Here is a 14,048-nt window from a genome sequence, read left to right as displayed (position 1 = left end):
CAGAGTGGGGTTTCACATGGATACAGACATATCCACACATTGTCCATGGACCTGGTGGCAGCTGAACCTCTGACTAGCAGGGACAGAGCTGCCACCTCCCCATATTGTGGATGTTCAGTTTTCCTTCCCTCCTCCTTTCCCCACTGAGCAAATGAGTTCACTTAATAAAAATCCACCTTTCTGCTTCCCAGACGGGATGGCTGCAGATGGGATCTGCCTGTGCAGGAGCCCTTGTCCCTCCAAGACAGGGGAGGCGGCTGGAGGGCTCAGCAGGATGGAAACCCAGCTTCACCCTGCTTCAGCTACAGTGTAACCCTCGTGCTCTTTGGGTAAACTGAGGCAAGCTGCTGTTCTTCCTGCCCGCGGGAGAGAGATTGATCCCAAGGGGCAGGGATGGCGAGAAGGCTCAGCCACAGGGAAGAGTTCTCCTTCGGGCTGTACTCAAAGGGCTGTCTGACATCCTTCCCTCGGGAAAGCAGCACCTCCGCACCCGCAGCAGCCGGATCTAGTGAGGAAGAGGAGGCACCGCAGGTTCGGATGTCTCTCGGCGCCTCTCCGGTGCGCAGATCCAGAGCAGGGGAAAACACCCGCCGATGTCTCCCGTGCCTCCCGAGGGGCTCCGAGCCTTGGCCTCGCGGTGCGGGCGCGGCTGCTGCGGGAGGTGGGGAGGAGAGAGCGGGCCCGCTGCTCGGCGCTGCCCGGGCGTCCCTCTCCGCCGCTTCCTTTAGGTGGCACCTCTCCTCCAGGAATGAGGCTCCGGCCCCGCGTAGCCCTGCCCGGGCCGCGGCCGCGCACCGCGGGGGCTCCGCCGCGGAGCCGCCGCCGTCGGAGCGGCCCCTCCTCCCCCCGCCAGCCCGTGCCCGGCTCCCCCGTCCTCCCGCTCACTCCTCCAGCCAGTAAATCCGATCTAGGCTGATTCCTCTCACGTCAAACCACATGATCCCATAAAACATTCATCGCCTCTCCATCCCCGCTCGCTCGCCGCTCGCTCCCGGGGTCCAGCGCAGCCGGCTCCGCTCCCCGCCGCGGGATCCGCCGCAGCCCCGGCCCCGTGCGTGCGGCGGGCGGGCGGGCGGAGGGAGGAGGAGGCAGGCGAGGCAGGCGAGGCGAGGCGAGACGAGGCGAGGCAGGGAGGGGGAGCCTCGCCTGGATGCTGACTCTAGCTCAGGGGCTGCTCATTCCCCCGATGAGCGAGGGCGCCGGCACCGGGAGCGCCCCCCCCTCCCCGCGCGCAGCCGCTCCCCGCTCGGGCTGAAGTTTGGCACCGGGATCTGCCCCGCTTTCCCAAGGATTGTACCGCTGCCACTCCACTTTGCGCCTCCAGACGTGCCTTCTCCGACCCCTAAGATGAAGAGGGCGATAGCTGAAGGTAGGCGCTCCTCGCTCCCCCTCCGCCGCCGCGGCTCCCCCGAGCAGGGCACGGCGGCCGCGGCCCCAACTTCGCACCGCGCCGGGAACTTCCCTCGCTGCAACTTTTCCTTCCCCCGTTGCGTCTTCGGGAGCGGCCAAGGTGCCACGAGGGGAAGAGAGGCCGGAGGCCGGGCCGGGAGCGGGCGCTGGGGCCGGGAGAGGCGGCGGGGAGGGCGCGGGGGGAGCGGGAGCGCCGCGGCTGCGGGAGCGGAGCGGAGGCGAGGCCGGAGGGGGAGCGAGCACCGGGCACGGCTCGGCTCCAGCGCGGAGCTCGGCAGCGGGATGGAAGGAGGACAGAGGGATGGAAAGGGAGCAGGGGGATGGAAGGAGGACAGAGGGATGGAAAAGGAGCAGCGGGATGGAGGGGTAGCAGCGGGCTGAGCCCCCTCCAGCCGCCGCCCAGCCTCGGCTTGGCTCAGCTCGGCCTTGGGGTGACCGGGCGAAGTTGGTGCCTCCGGGGGAAGCATCCCGCATCCCGCCGGACGAGGAGAGGGGATGGGGCAGCCCGGCTTTCCCCGCTCGCAGCCCGGCCGCTGGAGGAGCTCCGGCCCCGCACCCCGAGCCCGTCCCGCTCACGGTGCCTCCGGGCGGGGAAGTTCGCGGAGGCTTCAGGAGACCCGCAGGGACAGCGGGTCCCGGGCTGCGGTGGGGGCTCCCCGCATAGCCCTCCCTAAGGGTCCCCCCGTTCGTGTCCGGGAGCCAGAGGTTGGGAAGGGCTGGGTTACAGGGGCTGTACCCCCTTTCACCTCGCTCGCTGCGCCGGGGCAGAGGCACAGAGCTTGCAGCCTGGCACAGCCGGAGCTCTGCCTTAAGCAGCCCTTTTCCATGGATTTCGGCGATAATCTTTGCTTCCCTGCCCCGGTGTGCCAGCTGGGGCAGGGCTGGCACAGGGACCAGGGGCTGCGGCGGCTCTCGGGGGCTCCGGGGGTACCGGGGGTACCGGGGGTACCGGGATGCGGCCCCAGCTCGGGAGGGACGCTCGCTGCCAGGCTGCGGGCTCAGCCCGCTCGAGAAGCGTGTGCCACCCAGGTGTGTTTGCTGGGAACCCAGCCCATGGATTGCAGTTTTTAACTGGAGGGATCCATCGTGGGAGCTCCAGGGCGGGCCAGGTGCTGGGCAGGCGAGATTTGGGCATGCGGAGCCTTCGGCTGCTCGGGCTCTGCTCCCGGCTGTGCTGTCTCCAGCTCGCTTCCCGTTCCCGTCGGCGACACAGATATAATTCTCTTTTCCTTTCTATTTTGGAGGGCACTCCGGCTGATTTATTTGTGACGATCAAAGGACACATCCAAGCTGTGATCCACACAGCACACCGCCTCCTTGAGAGGCTTTGTGTCGATCTGAAACGTGAAATGGCCAATTTATTCCTGTTTGGGGAACACCTTGGGAGCAGGCTCGGGGGCCAGCTTCTCCCTGGCCCTGAGGGGATCCCGCTATCCGAGCCCCCATTGCCCGGGGCAGGGGGTGCCGTGGATCCGAGCCCGGCGGCTCCGTGCCCGTGCCCAGCCCCCGGTGCCAGGCTGTGCCGGGGGCTCTGCCAGCCCCGGGGCTGGCTCTGCTGGCACAGCAGCGGGCAGGAGCTGGGTGTGGTGCGGACCCCCCGATCCCCCGTGCTCCCATCCCCGCTGCAGCGCTGCTCTCCCCACGCACTGACATCCCCGGCTGCCGCCAGCATCGGCTGCAACAACACGGGATAATGAAATATAAAAACTGTGTTACAACGGCTTTATTTATAGAACAAGGCTTGGAGGAGTTTGGGGTTGAATTATTTGCTTTTCTGCTGCAGTTTATGAATTGCTCCTGTGAGAGGCTGGGGAGCCTGGCTTGCTGGCAGGTTTGGCTGGGAAGTCCTTATGAACCTGGGGGATTCTGTTTAGCTGAGTGTCCATCCTGCTGGATCTGGACTACATTTCCCACTGTGGGCTGCCAGGATGCTTCAAGTGCCTTGTAAGCCAGAAATAGCCACCAGAGGCAGTTGGACAGGCAGAGCTTTCCCTGTTCTCAGCACTTGCTGCCTTATTAACACAATTCATTTTTAGGGAAAAAGGGCTTTCTATGCTTATTTTTTTTTTTTAACCCGAATACAAACCCCTGTAATATGAGAAACTACATCAGCACCACCGATGTGAGAGCAGCTCTTTTTTTATCTCTTGAGAGAAAACACCATTCATTGCATTATTCTGTATTTCCTGTCTTTATAATGTAAATGTTTTATCAAGGCGCCGCTGCATTTTCTGGGCTTTGTCCCCCCTTTCCCAGCAGGAGGCACAGACCTCAGACCATTATTCCATGGGCCCATCCATCAAAGGCTGTGTTTGGAGAGGTTTTCTAAAGAGGAATGTGCTTAAAGAGGAATTTTCGGGCAAAAAGGTGGAGGTGCTGTTGCACCACTCGGTGCCTGGGCGTTGAACTGGTGCAGACGTCGCTGTTCCCTGCTGGATCTGGGATGTTCTCCAGACAAAGCTGGGCCAGAAGAGGAGTTAATGAGAAGCATTGAGAAAGTGCGGAGGGCTGTGGGCAGCACGTGCTGAACCAGCCGGGCCCCTCATTAATTCCCTCTATCCCGAGCTCAGGAGCTCTGGGCTTGGCTTGGGAAAACCTCCTGGGAGCTGCTGTGTCCATAAAGAAGTGGGAAGGAGAGGGAGTCACTGGTGGGAAGGAGCAAGGGGACAGTTTGTTACACAGCTCTCTCTGCTCTGCCCTGCTCCCTGCCCTGCTGCAGGGGCCTGCAATAAAAGGGCAGGAGTGTGGTTGCTGCTCCATCTGCTCATCCTGTGGAGCTGGAAGCTGGCAGGGGCCAGGGGGATGCACAGCTGAGATCCCAAACTCCCCGAGCCAGTCTGTGCCTGCTGACGCAGGCCCTGTGCTGTGCAATCTTCTGACCCCAACAACGACTTTGCCCATTGAACCTTTTCCAAAGAAATAACCAAAATCCACAAAATCCAGCAGCACAGATGCGAATTTTCCACATTTTTTGGAATCAGCGAGGAGCCTGTGAGCTGGGGGCAGGAAAGGGAAGGATGCTCCGAGGCTGCTGCACCCCTGCAGGAGCAGCTCTGCTGACTGAGGGCACCGGGGCCTGCCCTGGGAAGGGCTGGGTCTCCTTCCCTTCCCCTCCCTTCCTTCTGAGCCACGCAGAAGGAGAAGGAAAATCGCCTGAGCCAGAGCCTCCACACAAAGCAGGACAAGGAAGATTGCACAGAGCTGAGCTCTAATCTCTGCTCTGAGCTGCCCTTGGCGGCTCAGCCCCGCCGTGCTCAGAGCCCATCCCTGGAGCTGGGATTCACCCTGCAGGGACCAGAAGGGAGCCCCTCTAATCAGGTGTGTGTCCTCTTCCCCTTGCATTTGCAACGCTCTCTGCTGCTGTCACCTTCATTAAGACGAATCTCCGAGTGCCAGGCGCCTCTTTGATGTCCCTAAAGAGGTTTTCTCTTTATGCAGGAGGCACAGCCCCAGTGGAGCAGGAGTATCCTGCACCATTGCACAGAGGGGCTGTGAGAGGCAGCATCTCAGCGTGGGGGCTGCGAGGGCTGGGAGTTCCTGGGAGGGCTTGTCCCTCCTGGCCATGTGGAAAGCTCTGTGCTGTGTCCCGAGGCCAGATGGATCCGTCTGGGATTTGGGAGTAGCAGGGTGTCAGGGCTTCTCCATCACAGACACGCAGCAGTGTGGGAGGGAGGAGTGAGGCTGGTGAGACACAAAGCCCAGCTTCTCCTCCCCTTTCCTGCTGTGGTTGCAACTCCTGGAGGTTTCCTGAGGCTGAGGGAAAAGGGGACAATTGTACTGAAAAGTCTTAATCAGCTAAAAGAGGCTGAGGGTGGATCCTGCCGTGCTTGCGCAGAGATGCCGAAGGAATTCGTGCAGAGTTTGCTCAAACATGCAAACTCACCTCAGCCTGAGCTGAGTCTGGCTGAGTCTGCTGGGACACACGGGCACGGGGCTCTGGAGTTACCCCTTGTGGGGTGTGTGGGCTCAGGGCAGTGGCACCAGGTGACACGGGTGTTTCCCTTGGGCTGCCGTGTGGGCAGAGCGCATCTTGTGGTGTGCACAGGCTGACTGTGCTTGCTCTGCTTTTGGAGCACTCCTAGAAGGCCTCTGGAGTCTGGTCCTGGCCCTGCTTCTGCCTTCTTTGTATCCTTGACCAGATCAATGAGCCTTTCTGTGATGAAGTCTCAGCTTTTCCAGCACTGTCCTCAGAGAGTGATGCTGAGTTATGTCCCAAGAGACCCAAGGTATGTTAAAATTCAGCCCAGAGCTGAAATGTGGAGGTCTGAGCAGTCACTGATCACCTCTTTAGCAGTGCCACACTGTCAGGTGACAAGACTGATGATCTCCTGAGGGATGTTGCTGCATCCACAGCAGGTTTGTGTCTCTGGGCTGGCCCACCTTCCTCCCAGCCTTCACACTGCAGCTCATCAACAGCACCAGCAGATTTTACAGCATTTATTGTCCCTCTCCTGGAACCAGAGGATTAGAAAAACACTTGAGTTTTATTTGGAATCCTCCCTGGTTGTCAAGGAAAGCAGAAACACTCCACAAGCACATGCAAAGCATCCAGGAGACTGGAAACAAGAAAACACCAATACTCCAATGCTGGGATTTTTAGTTCAGTTTCAGGAGGGCTCAGCAGTTTGAGGCGTCACCCTGATGACTCTCAAGTGTTGGGTCCTGTCTGCATGGGTCAGGCAAGGCCAGGCTCAGAATATTTTCTTTCATGAAATCATGGAATATTTTGGAGGAATCACCTGGATACACCTGGAGTACCTCTGGAGGTATCTAAAGAACCTCTTGCTCAAAGCACAGCTGATTTTGAAGGCAGGTCTGGTTGCTCAGGGCCTTGTCCTGTCCAGCATGGATGTCTTCCCAAGGATGGATGTCTTCCCAAGGATGGATGTCTTTGCAGGATGGAGATACCCTGTCCTCCTCCACAGCCCTGTGGCCTGTCTGGCTGAGGCAGCCCAAGCCCTTTGTCACCTGGCTGGGTCAGCACCGTGGGTGGCCCATGTCCCTTTGGGGAGGTGGGGGTGCCTGGTTCTGTCCCTGGCACAGGGCTGGGGCAGGAGCGATGGTGAACATGGTGCTGGCTCCCTGTGAGGTCAGAGCAGGTGCTGGAGAGGTATCAAAGAGGGGGTAAAAGCAGGGGTGACAGCCAGGCGTCATGACAGGGACACTCAGGGTGGCAGCAGGGACACCCAGAATGGCAGCAGGGACACTCAGGGCGGCAGCAGGGACACTCAGGGTGGCAGCAGGGACACCCAGGGCGGCAGCAGGGACACTCAGGGCAGCAGCAGGGACACTCAGGGTGGCAGCAGACCCTTGCAGACATTGTCCTGTGCCTGTGTTTGCTTTGCTGGCTGGGGACAAAGCCCCTGGCCAGTTTGATGTGGACTGGTTCCAGCCGCCCCAGCCTGGTGTCCCACATCAATGGTAATTAAATAGAGCTCCCCTGGAGCTCTGTAGTCCTCAGATGCACCCTGTGCTGGAAGCCTTTCCTGACACCCTGCAGGGGCAGGGACCTCTCTGAGGACAACAAACCTGGACAAATCCCAGAATCCTGGAGCTGCTGGTGAGAGGGTCCAGAACAGGGTTATTGCACCTCAGGTCAAGTCTGCTGTGGATTTCTCTGTCCAAGTTTTGGAGAACTCCAATTATGGAGCCTTGCTGCCTTTCCCAGAACTAGAGCTGATCAAAAAGAATTTCCTGGTTTCTGAACTGAACCTCCCAAGCTGTAGTTCTTGGCTGTGGCTCCTTGCTGTGTCACCTGGTCACACACAGGTGTATTTGGCTCTGCCATTCTTTCAGCTGCCTTGGAGTAGGTGGAGACTGGAATTAAATCTCCCTTCACCTTCTCTTTGCCAAGCCCAACCATCATAATTCCCTCTGCCTGACCCTCTAGGACATACTAGGACAGATATTAGGAAGGAATTGTTCCCTGGCAGGGTGGGCAGGCCCTGGCACAGGGTGCCCAGAGCAGCTGTGGCTGCCCCTGGATCCCTGGCAGTGCCCAAGGCCAGGCTGGACATTGGGGCTTGGAGCAGCCTGGGACAGTGGGAGGTGTCCCTGCCATGGCAGGGGTGGATTGGGATGAGCTGAAAGGTCCCTTCCCACTCAAACCATTCTGGGACTCTATGGTTCTCTGGTTCTATGACATCCCATAGGCTTCAAGTCATCTCTGGTCATCCTTGGCTGTCCCAGCCCTGGGGGGCAGCAGGAGCAGGGCAGGGCCCGTCCCCTGTGCTGGCCCTGCTGGGGCACCTCCAGTGCTGGGGCAGCTCTGGGACCCTCCTGACAAGAGAGCCCTGGAGGGGCTGCAGCGTGTCCAGGGCAGGGAACGGAGCTGGGGAAGGGGCTGGAGCCCCAGGAGCAGAACTTCTGCACTTCCTGTCCCATTCATGACAATATGACTTCTTAATCCTGTCCTCACTCACTCACTCACTCACTCACTCACTCACCTCTGACATTTGGGTACCCAGCACATGATTTCTCTCTTTATGGTGCTGAGGACTTATTTAGCAGTGGGTCAGAAACATCTGAAGGAGTGCAGGGTTCTCACCCTGCAGATCTCCAAATTACCTGTGGAATGGGATTGGCTCCCTGTGCTGCTGCCCCAGTTCCAGCCCAGACAGCCAAGGATGAGCACTGGACATTGGCTCCTTCTTCCTTCCAGGATCTGCATCCTGGGAGGATCCAAACCCTTTCACCCCATGGTGCTCGTTTTGCTGGAGCTCACAGAAATGTCCTTGTCCAGCACTTCTGTCCTTGATCCATGGAGGTCTGGAGAGTCTTTGTTCTCAGCTGTGCTCTGATCCCCATCCCCAGCTGCAATTCCACACATGGAACATGGGCATGTGGAACAATTCAGAGAAAGCAAATGGATACAGCAGTAGAGAGAGATTCACTGCCTGGATGGGAGTTTCCAGCCCATCCCAGCTTCTTCCATCCCATGGGAGCTGGACACATTCCCTCCCCTGGCTCTGGGAATCCTGGTGCCTTTCCTGCATTTTGTGCTTTGTTTTCTCTCCCTGTGCTGCACCTTTCTCTGGAAACAAAGGGATGTTTGCAATCCCAGTATGATGCTCCCCTTTCTTCCCTGAGTGCACGGGATAATTACAGTGCCTTGCACTAATTGATCTGTTATTAGTGATAATTCTGATTTACATGGTGCTTTAGGAAGGGGCATTGCTGTAGCAGAGTGATGCTCTAATATCACACTTTGCAGTGGCTTGTGATGTGTCATCTCATTATGGGAGAAACGGGTTCACTTTTATTTTTTTGTTAAAAACCAATCTTTTGCAAGAACCATCTGGCTGCTAAATTCTCCTCCCGGAGCTGTGCGGTTTGCTGGGAGTTCATTTGCGTCTTTAGCTACTAAAGAAGAAGTAAAAGTGACTGATTAGTCTGAGACTGGGACCATTCACATCAAAGTGACAGATTTTGCGAGCTGGATTTGGGGAAGTGTTTAAAAGTGGTGTGTTTTCATTAAATTTTGAAGAGTGTGGGCAGAACTGTGCTCTCGGCGCTGGGGCTCAGCGCTCAGCCCTGCACCCTGGGTTGTTATGTCACAGTGAATTGTGGGGCTGCTCAGATTTGCCTCTGCTTGTTTGATGACTTTAAATACTGATTTTAATTGTGCCTCTTTCTTAAGGCTGTGAGTGATGGTGGGAGCCACGGACAAGATTCTCTGGCACAACACAGCCATGTGCAGCAGGAGCTGGGAACTCAGCCTGGCTCTTCAGCACAGGGGAGGGAGAGGAAAGGAAAATATCTTTGGAACCCCCAAATTCAGCTTTCCCTGCTCCCATGGGGGCTTTGTCAGGGATGTGCCATGAGCTGCTGGGCAAGCTGGGCTCTCAGAAGCCCTGTGGGGTGCTGGGGTAAGGCTGGGAGGATTCCACACCCTTCCCTGTCCAGAGGGTCCTTGGAAAACCTGAGACAAAGTCCAGAGTTTGGGAATGTGGTATTTGTCTCTGCAGAGAGAAATGGTCACCTGGAAGCCAGCAGGACCTGTAGAACTTGCACTGCAAAGATCTGGAGAGACAGAACACAGGGAATGGCTTCAAGATGACAGAGAGTGAGTTTAGATTGGATATCAGGAAAGATCCTTCCCTGGCAGGGTGGGCAGGCCCTGGCACAGGGTGCCCAGAGCAGCTGGGGCTGCCCCTGGATCCCTGGCAGTGCCCAAGGCCAGGCTGGACACTGGGGCTTGGAGCAGCCTGGGACAGTGGGAGGTGTCCCTGCCATGGCAGGGGTGGCACTGGATGGGATTTAAGGTCCCTTCCAAACCAGTCTGGGATTCTGGGATTGCACATCCCTGTGGCACTGACATGTTTTCAGGAGCAGTGGGAGCTCTGGTGGCAGCAAATCCCTTTCCCTGTGCCCAGGTTCCTTCCAAGCACACATCCTCATGGGTCTGGCCCTGATCAATGCTCTCTGTGGCCGTGCAAACACGGTTAGCATTGGCTTTACACTAGAGGGCTGTCTGTGCCTTTCCCTTCAGAGAGCAGCCCCTCTGCCAGGAACCTTCCTATCACAGGATCCCACAGTTTGACAGCATCCTGTCCTGTCGGGTGGAGAGTGCTGCAGGCTGGTGTTTGGTGCTCAGCTCTGCTCCCTGTGCTGCCCAGAACATCCCTGCCCTGCCTGGAGGCACTTGGGAGCTATTTCTGGGTGAAGTGAGGCTCTCTGGCTCTGTCTCCCTGTCCAGCTCAGCAGGAAGCAGCAGTTTCCAACAGGTTTCCTTCCTCTCTTGTTTTTCCAGGCCCCTTTTGCTGTCAGGAGTAGAGCACCCTGTGGTAGCAGGAGTGTGGCATTTTCTGCTGCTGCCCTGCACCGGTGAGGAAATTTTTCCCTGCAGCCCTGAACATGGGCACATCCAGCTGTGGGGTGACTCGGCCAGGAGCTGCTTTGGAAATGGCCCCTGGGGGCTGGAGGAGCCTTCAGTGTCCCAGGGCTGAAAGAGATTTGGCAGCTTCTGCCTGAAAGTTCAGCTGAGACGGCTCCTCTGGCTCTCCTGTCACCTGCAGGGCTGGGACCTCTGTGGGGACATTGCCACCATGAAGCCTGGTTGCCTTGGTGCACTGCTGCCATGTGTTTCATGGAATCACAGAATATCCTGGGCTGGAAGGGACTCACAGGATCATCCAGTCCCAGCCCTGCCCTGCCCAGAGCCCCCAACATCCCACCCTGGGCATCCCTGGAGCTCTGGCAGCCTCGGGGCCGTGCCCATTCCCTGGGGAGCCTGGGCAGTGCCAGCACCTCTGGGGGAAGAACCTTGCCCTGCTCTGCAGCCTGAGCCTGCCCTGGCCCAGCTTCCTGCTGGCTGCACTTAATTATTTGTTTAATTCTGTCCCCACTCACCTTTATCTCAGGTAAGGGCAGAACCAATTGGGGCTTGCCTTTGTCTGACAGACATGGTTTGAACTCAGGCCTGCTTGGAGAATTCCAGCCCCAAACACAACCCCTGCTCCCCCACATTTACACAGCTGTGTGCAGAGCTGCTGAATCCCCACTTGGCTGGGTCCATTTCAGGCCACAAAATGGGTTTTAGCCCTTCTGGGTGGGAAGCAAAGGGATTCTGTCCCCCAGCCCTCCTGGGCACGGCAGGAGGAGCAGGCTCAGCCCCTGCAGGCCTTGATGGTTCAGGTTTGAACCTCAATTTCTGACATCAGGGGGTGAAGTGAGAGGAGACTTCAGCTGGGCTTGGAGGCAGAGCCTGGCTGAGGGGCTGCACTTCATCTTCATGTGACCTCCAAGGTGACATCCTTGGGTTTGGTGTCACCCACAAGGCCGAGGAACCATTTTCTCTCAGGTTTTTACCAAGATCTAGTTTCTACCATGACACAAATTTTGGTGCTGAGGCACTGGGGGCAATGTGGGGTGTGGAAATCGGACAGTGATTGTTTAAACATCATTCCCACTATTCCAGCACTATTCCTTTTTTCCTGAGGCTGCATCCTCTGCTGGGTGCAGTGTGTGGTCCCAAAGCCCTGGGAAGGGGCTCTGTGAGGGGCTGGGGGTGCTGCTGGCCTGGAATCGTGCCCAGTCCCTGTCCCCTTCTCTCCCAGGCTGGAAGGGAGCTCAGGGGAGCAGCACAGCCAAACAGAGACATTTGTACCAGTGGCACAATAAATGACCTCGAGCTGCCTGCAGGGAGCCAGCCCAGGAGAGCCTTCCCTTGGCCATGGTTTTTCAGTGGGAAATGCTTTGCTTTTGCTGTGTTTGTTTTTGGCTTTCCTGGAGTTTCTCAAGGCTTACAATTAATCCTGAGCTTTGGGGTGGCCAGCTGGGCTGCAGGGACAGAGTCTGCTTCAGAACACTGGTTTTGGTCATTTCTGAGGGACCTTGGATTTACTGAGAGCCTGAGAAAGCTTAACCTGAGGCACGTGCAGAGTGCTTTGGATGGAGAGACAGCTGGGAGGGACAGGGGAAGGTGTCCTGCCCATGGCAGGGGTGGCACTGGATGAGTTTTAAGGTCCCTCCCAATCCAGATCATTCCAGGATTCTGTTTTTATATATGTTTTTGTAATGTATATAGTCCAGATCCTGTTTCTATAGTCACGAGAACCCCCGAGCTCAGCCTGTGCCTGCTCCAGCCCTGTCCCCTCCCAGCTTTAGGAGGCAGCTCCTGGGTGCTGTGAGTTCTCCTCCTTCCTCTTGCTGCAGCTGGGACAGAGTCCCTGGAGGTGTTGGGGCTCTGTTGGTTTCATCTGGGTCTCTGAGTGTTTAACTTGCTCCTCTCCTCCTAAAACTGAGGCCTCACTGTGGCCCATGTGAGCAGCACTCCCTTGCCATGCCATTTGTGCCCCGAGTGCTGCTGGTAAGGCTCGGTGTGGGAGCGCTGCTGGGGACACCCCTGACAGCTCTGTGGGGTGTTGGGGTGTTGGGGTGTGTTCTGTGGGATGTGGTGGCCGTGTGTGCAGTGGGGCTGTGCTGTCAGACAATGATTTAGTGAGTGTGAGTGTCACAGGGCCAGCAGCCTCCCCTGTGTGTGACAGAGCACGGGGCCCTCCTGATAAATCCCTGCGAGCTTATCCCAGCCTTTCTGCCGGGAGGGGAGGTGCTGTCCCAGGGTCCGGGTGCCCCTGCCTGTCCCCACGGCCCTGCTGGGGCTGAGTGTCCCCAGGGGAGGAGCTGGGGTGACCTGTGGCCCTGCAGGAACCGAGCCAGCCGCTCCCAACCAGGGGCTGCAGCTGGAAGAGCCCCGGGAGCCCTCCCTGCTCACAGGGCTGGTGTTTGCTGCGCTCGCCAGTCCAGAGAGATCCGTCAATTAAAGGATCCAGCCCGACACTCGGCATGGGGAGAGGTGGGAAGTGATGATGGAGACGGGGCTTTAGTGGCACAGGTGAGTCAGAGAGGGAAAGGAGCGAGCAGGGTTTGACAGGGCACCCGCACAGCTCCAGGGAAAGAGCCCCGAGCCAGCTCCGGGGTCCCTGCCCGAGCAGAGCCCCCCCCTGAGCCCCGGGGCCCGGCAAGGAGCAGGGGATGGGCACAAGCCCGGCCTGGGGGGAGCGGGAGGGACCCAGGGTGGGGCAGGATTGTGGGGCCAAAATCACCGCGGGGAACGGGCCCGGCTGTGGGGCACTGTGTGCACACCTGGGGCTGTGTGTGTAACACTGCACACCTGGGGCTGTGTGTGTAACACTGTGTGCACACCTGGGGCTGTGTGTGTAACACTGTGCACACCTGGGGCTGTGTGTGTAACACTGTGCACACCTGGGGCTGTGTGTGTAACACTGCACACCTGGGGCTGTGTGTGTAACACTGCACACCTGGGGCTGTGTGTGTAACACTGTGTGCACACCTGGGGCTGTGTGTGTAACACTGCTCACACCTGGGGCTGTGTGTGTAACACTGCACACCTGGGGCTGTGTGTGTAACACTGCTCACACCTGGGGCTGTGTGTGTAACACTGTGCACACCTGGGGCTGTGTGTGTAACACTGTGCACACCTGGGGCTGTGTGTGTAACACTGTGCACACCTGGGGCTGTGTGTGTAACACTGCTCACACCTGGGGCTGTGTGTGTAACACTGTGCACACCTGGGGCTGTGTGTGTAACACTGTGCACACCTGGGGCTGTGTGTGTAACACTGCTCACACCTGGGGCTGTGTGTGTAACACTGTGCACACCTGGGGCTGTGTGTGTAACACTGTGCTCACACCTGGGGCTGTGTGTGTAACACTGCACACCTGGGGCTGTGTGTGTAACACTGCACACCTGGGGCTGTGTGTGTAACACTGCACACCTGGGGCTGTGTGTGTAACACTGTGCACACCTGGGGCTGTGTGTGTAACACTGTGCACACCTGGGGCTGTGTGTGTAACACTGCTCACACCTGGGGCTGTGTGTGTAACACTGTGCACACCTGGGGCTGTGTGTGTAACACTGCACACCTGGGGCTGTGTGTGTAACACTGTGCTCACACCTGGGGCTGTGTGTGTAACACTGTGCACACCTGGGGCTGTGTGTGTAACACTGTGCTCACACCTGGGGCTGTGTGTGTAACACTGTGCACACCTGGGGCTGTGTGTGTAACACTGCACACACCTGGGGCTGTGTGTGTAACACTGTGTGCACACCTGGGGCTGTGTGTGTAACACTGTGCACACCTGGGGCTGTGTGTGTAACACTGTGCACACCTGGGG

General features: G+C 58.1%; 1 protein-coding gene across 1 annotated transcript in view; it reads left to right on the top strand.

Annotated features, from left to right (window-relative positions):
* Nucleotides 1-1,113: 1,113 nt before the first annotated feature.
* Nucleotides 1,114-14,048, top strand: part of RTN4R (reticulon 4 receptor) — a 77,398-nt gene continuing 64,463 nt past the window's right edge. The window contains exon 1 of the mRNA XM_088065239.1: nucleotides 1,114-1,369. Coding sequence (XP_087921365.1) covers nucleotides 1,348-1,369 — 22 coding nt within the window. The 5' untranslated portion in view covers nucleotides 1,114-1,347. The remainder of the gene's footprint in view (nucleotides 1,370-14,048) is intronic.

Source organism: Pseudopodoces humilis, chromosome 20, assembly GCF_049639895.1.
Source record: "Pseudopodoces humilis isolate 2021_Gansu_Grassland_sample_001 chromosome 20, ASM4963989v1, whole genome shotgun sequence".
NCBI lineage: Eukaryota > Metazoa > Chordata > Aves > Passeriformes > Paridae > Pseudopodoces > Pseudopodoces humilis.
Note: the sequence above shows the minus strand (reverse complement) of the source record. Positions and strands in the feature narration are given on the sequence as shown.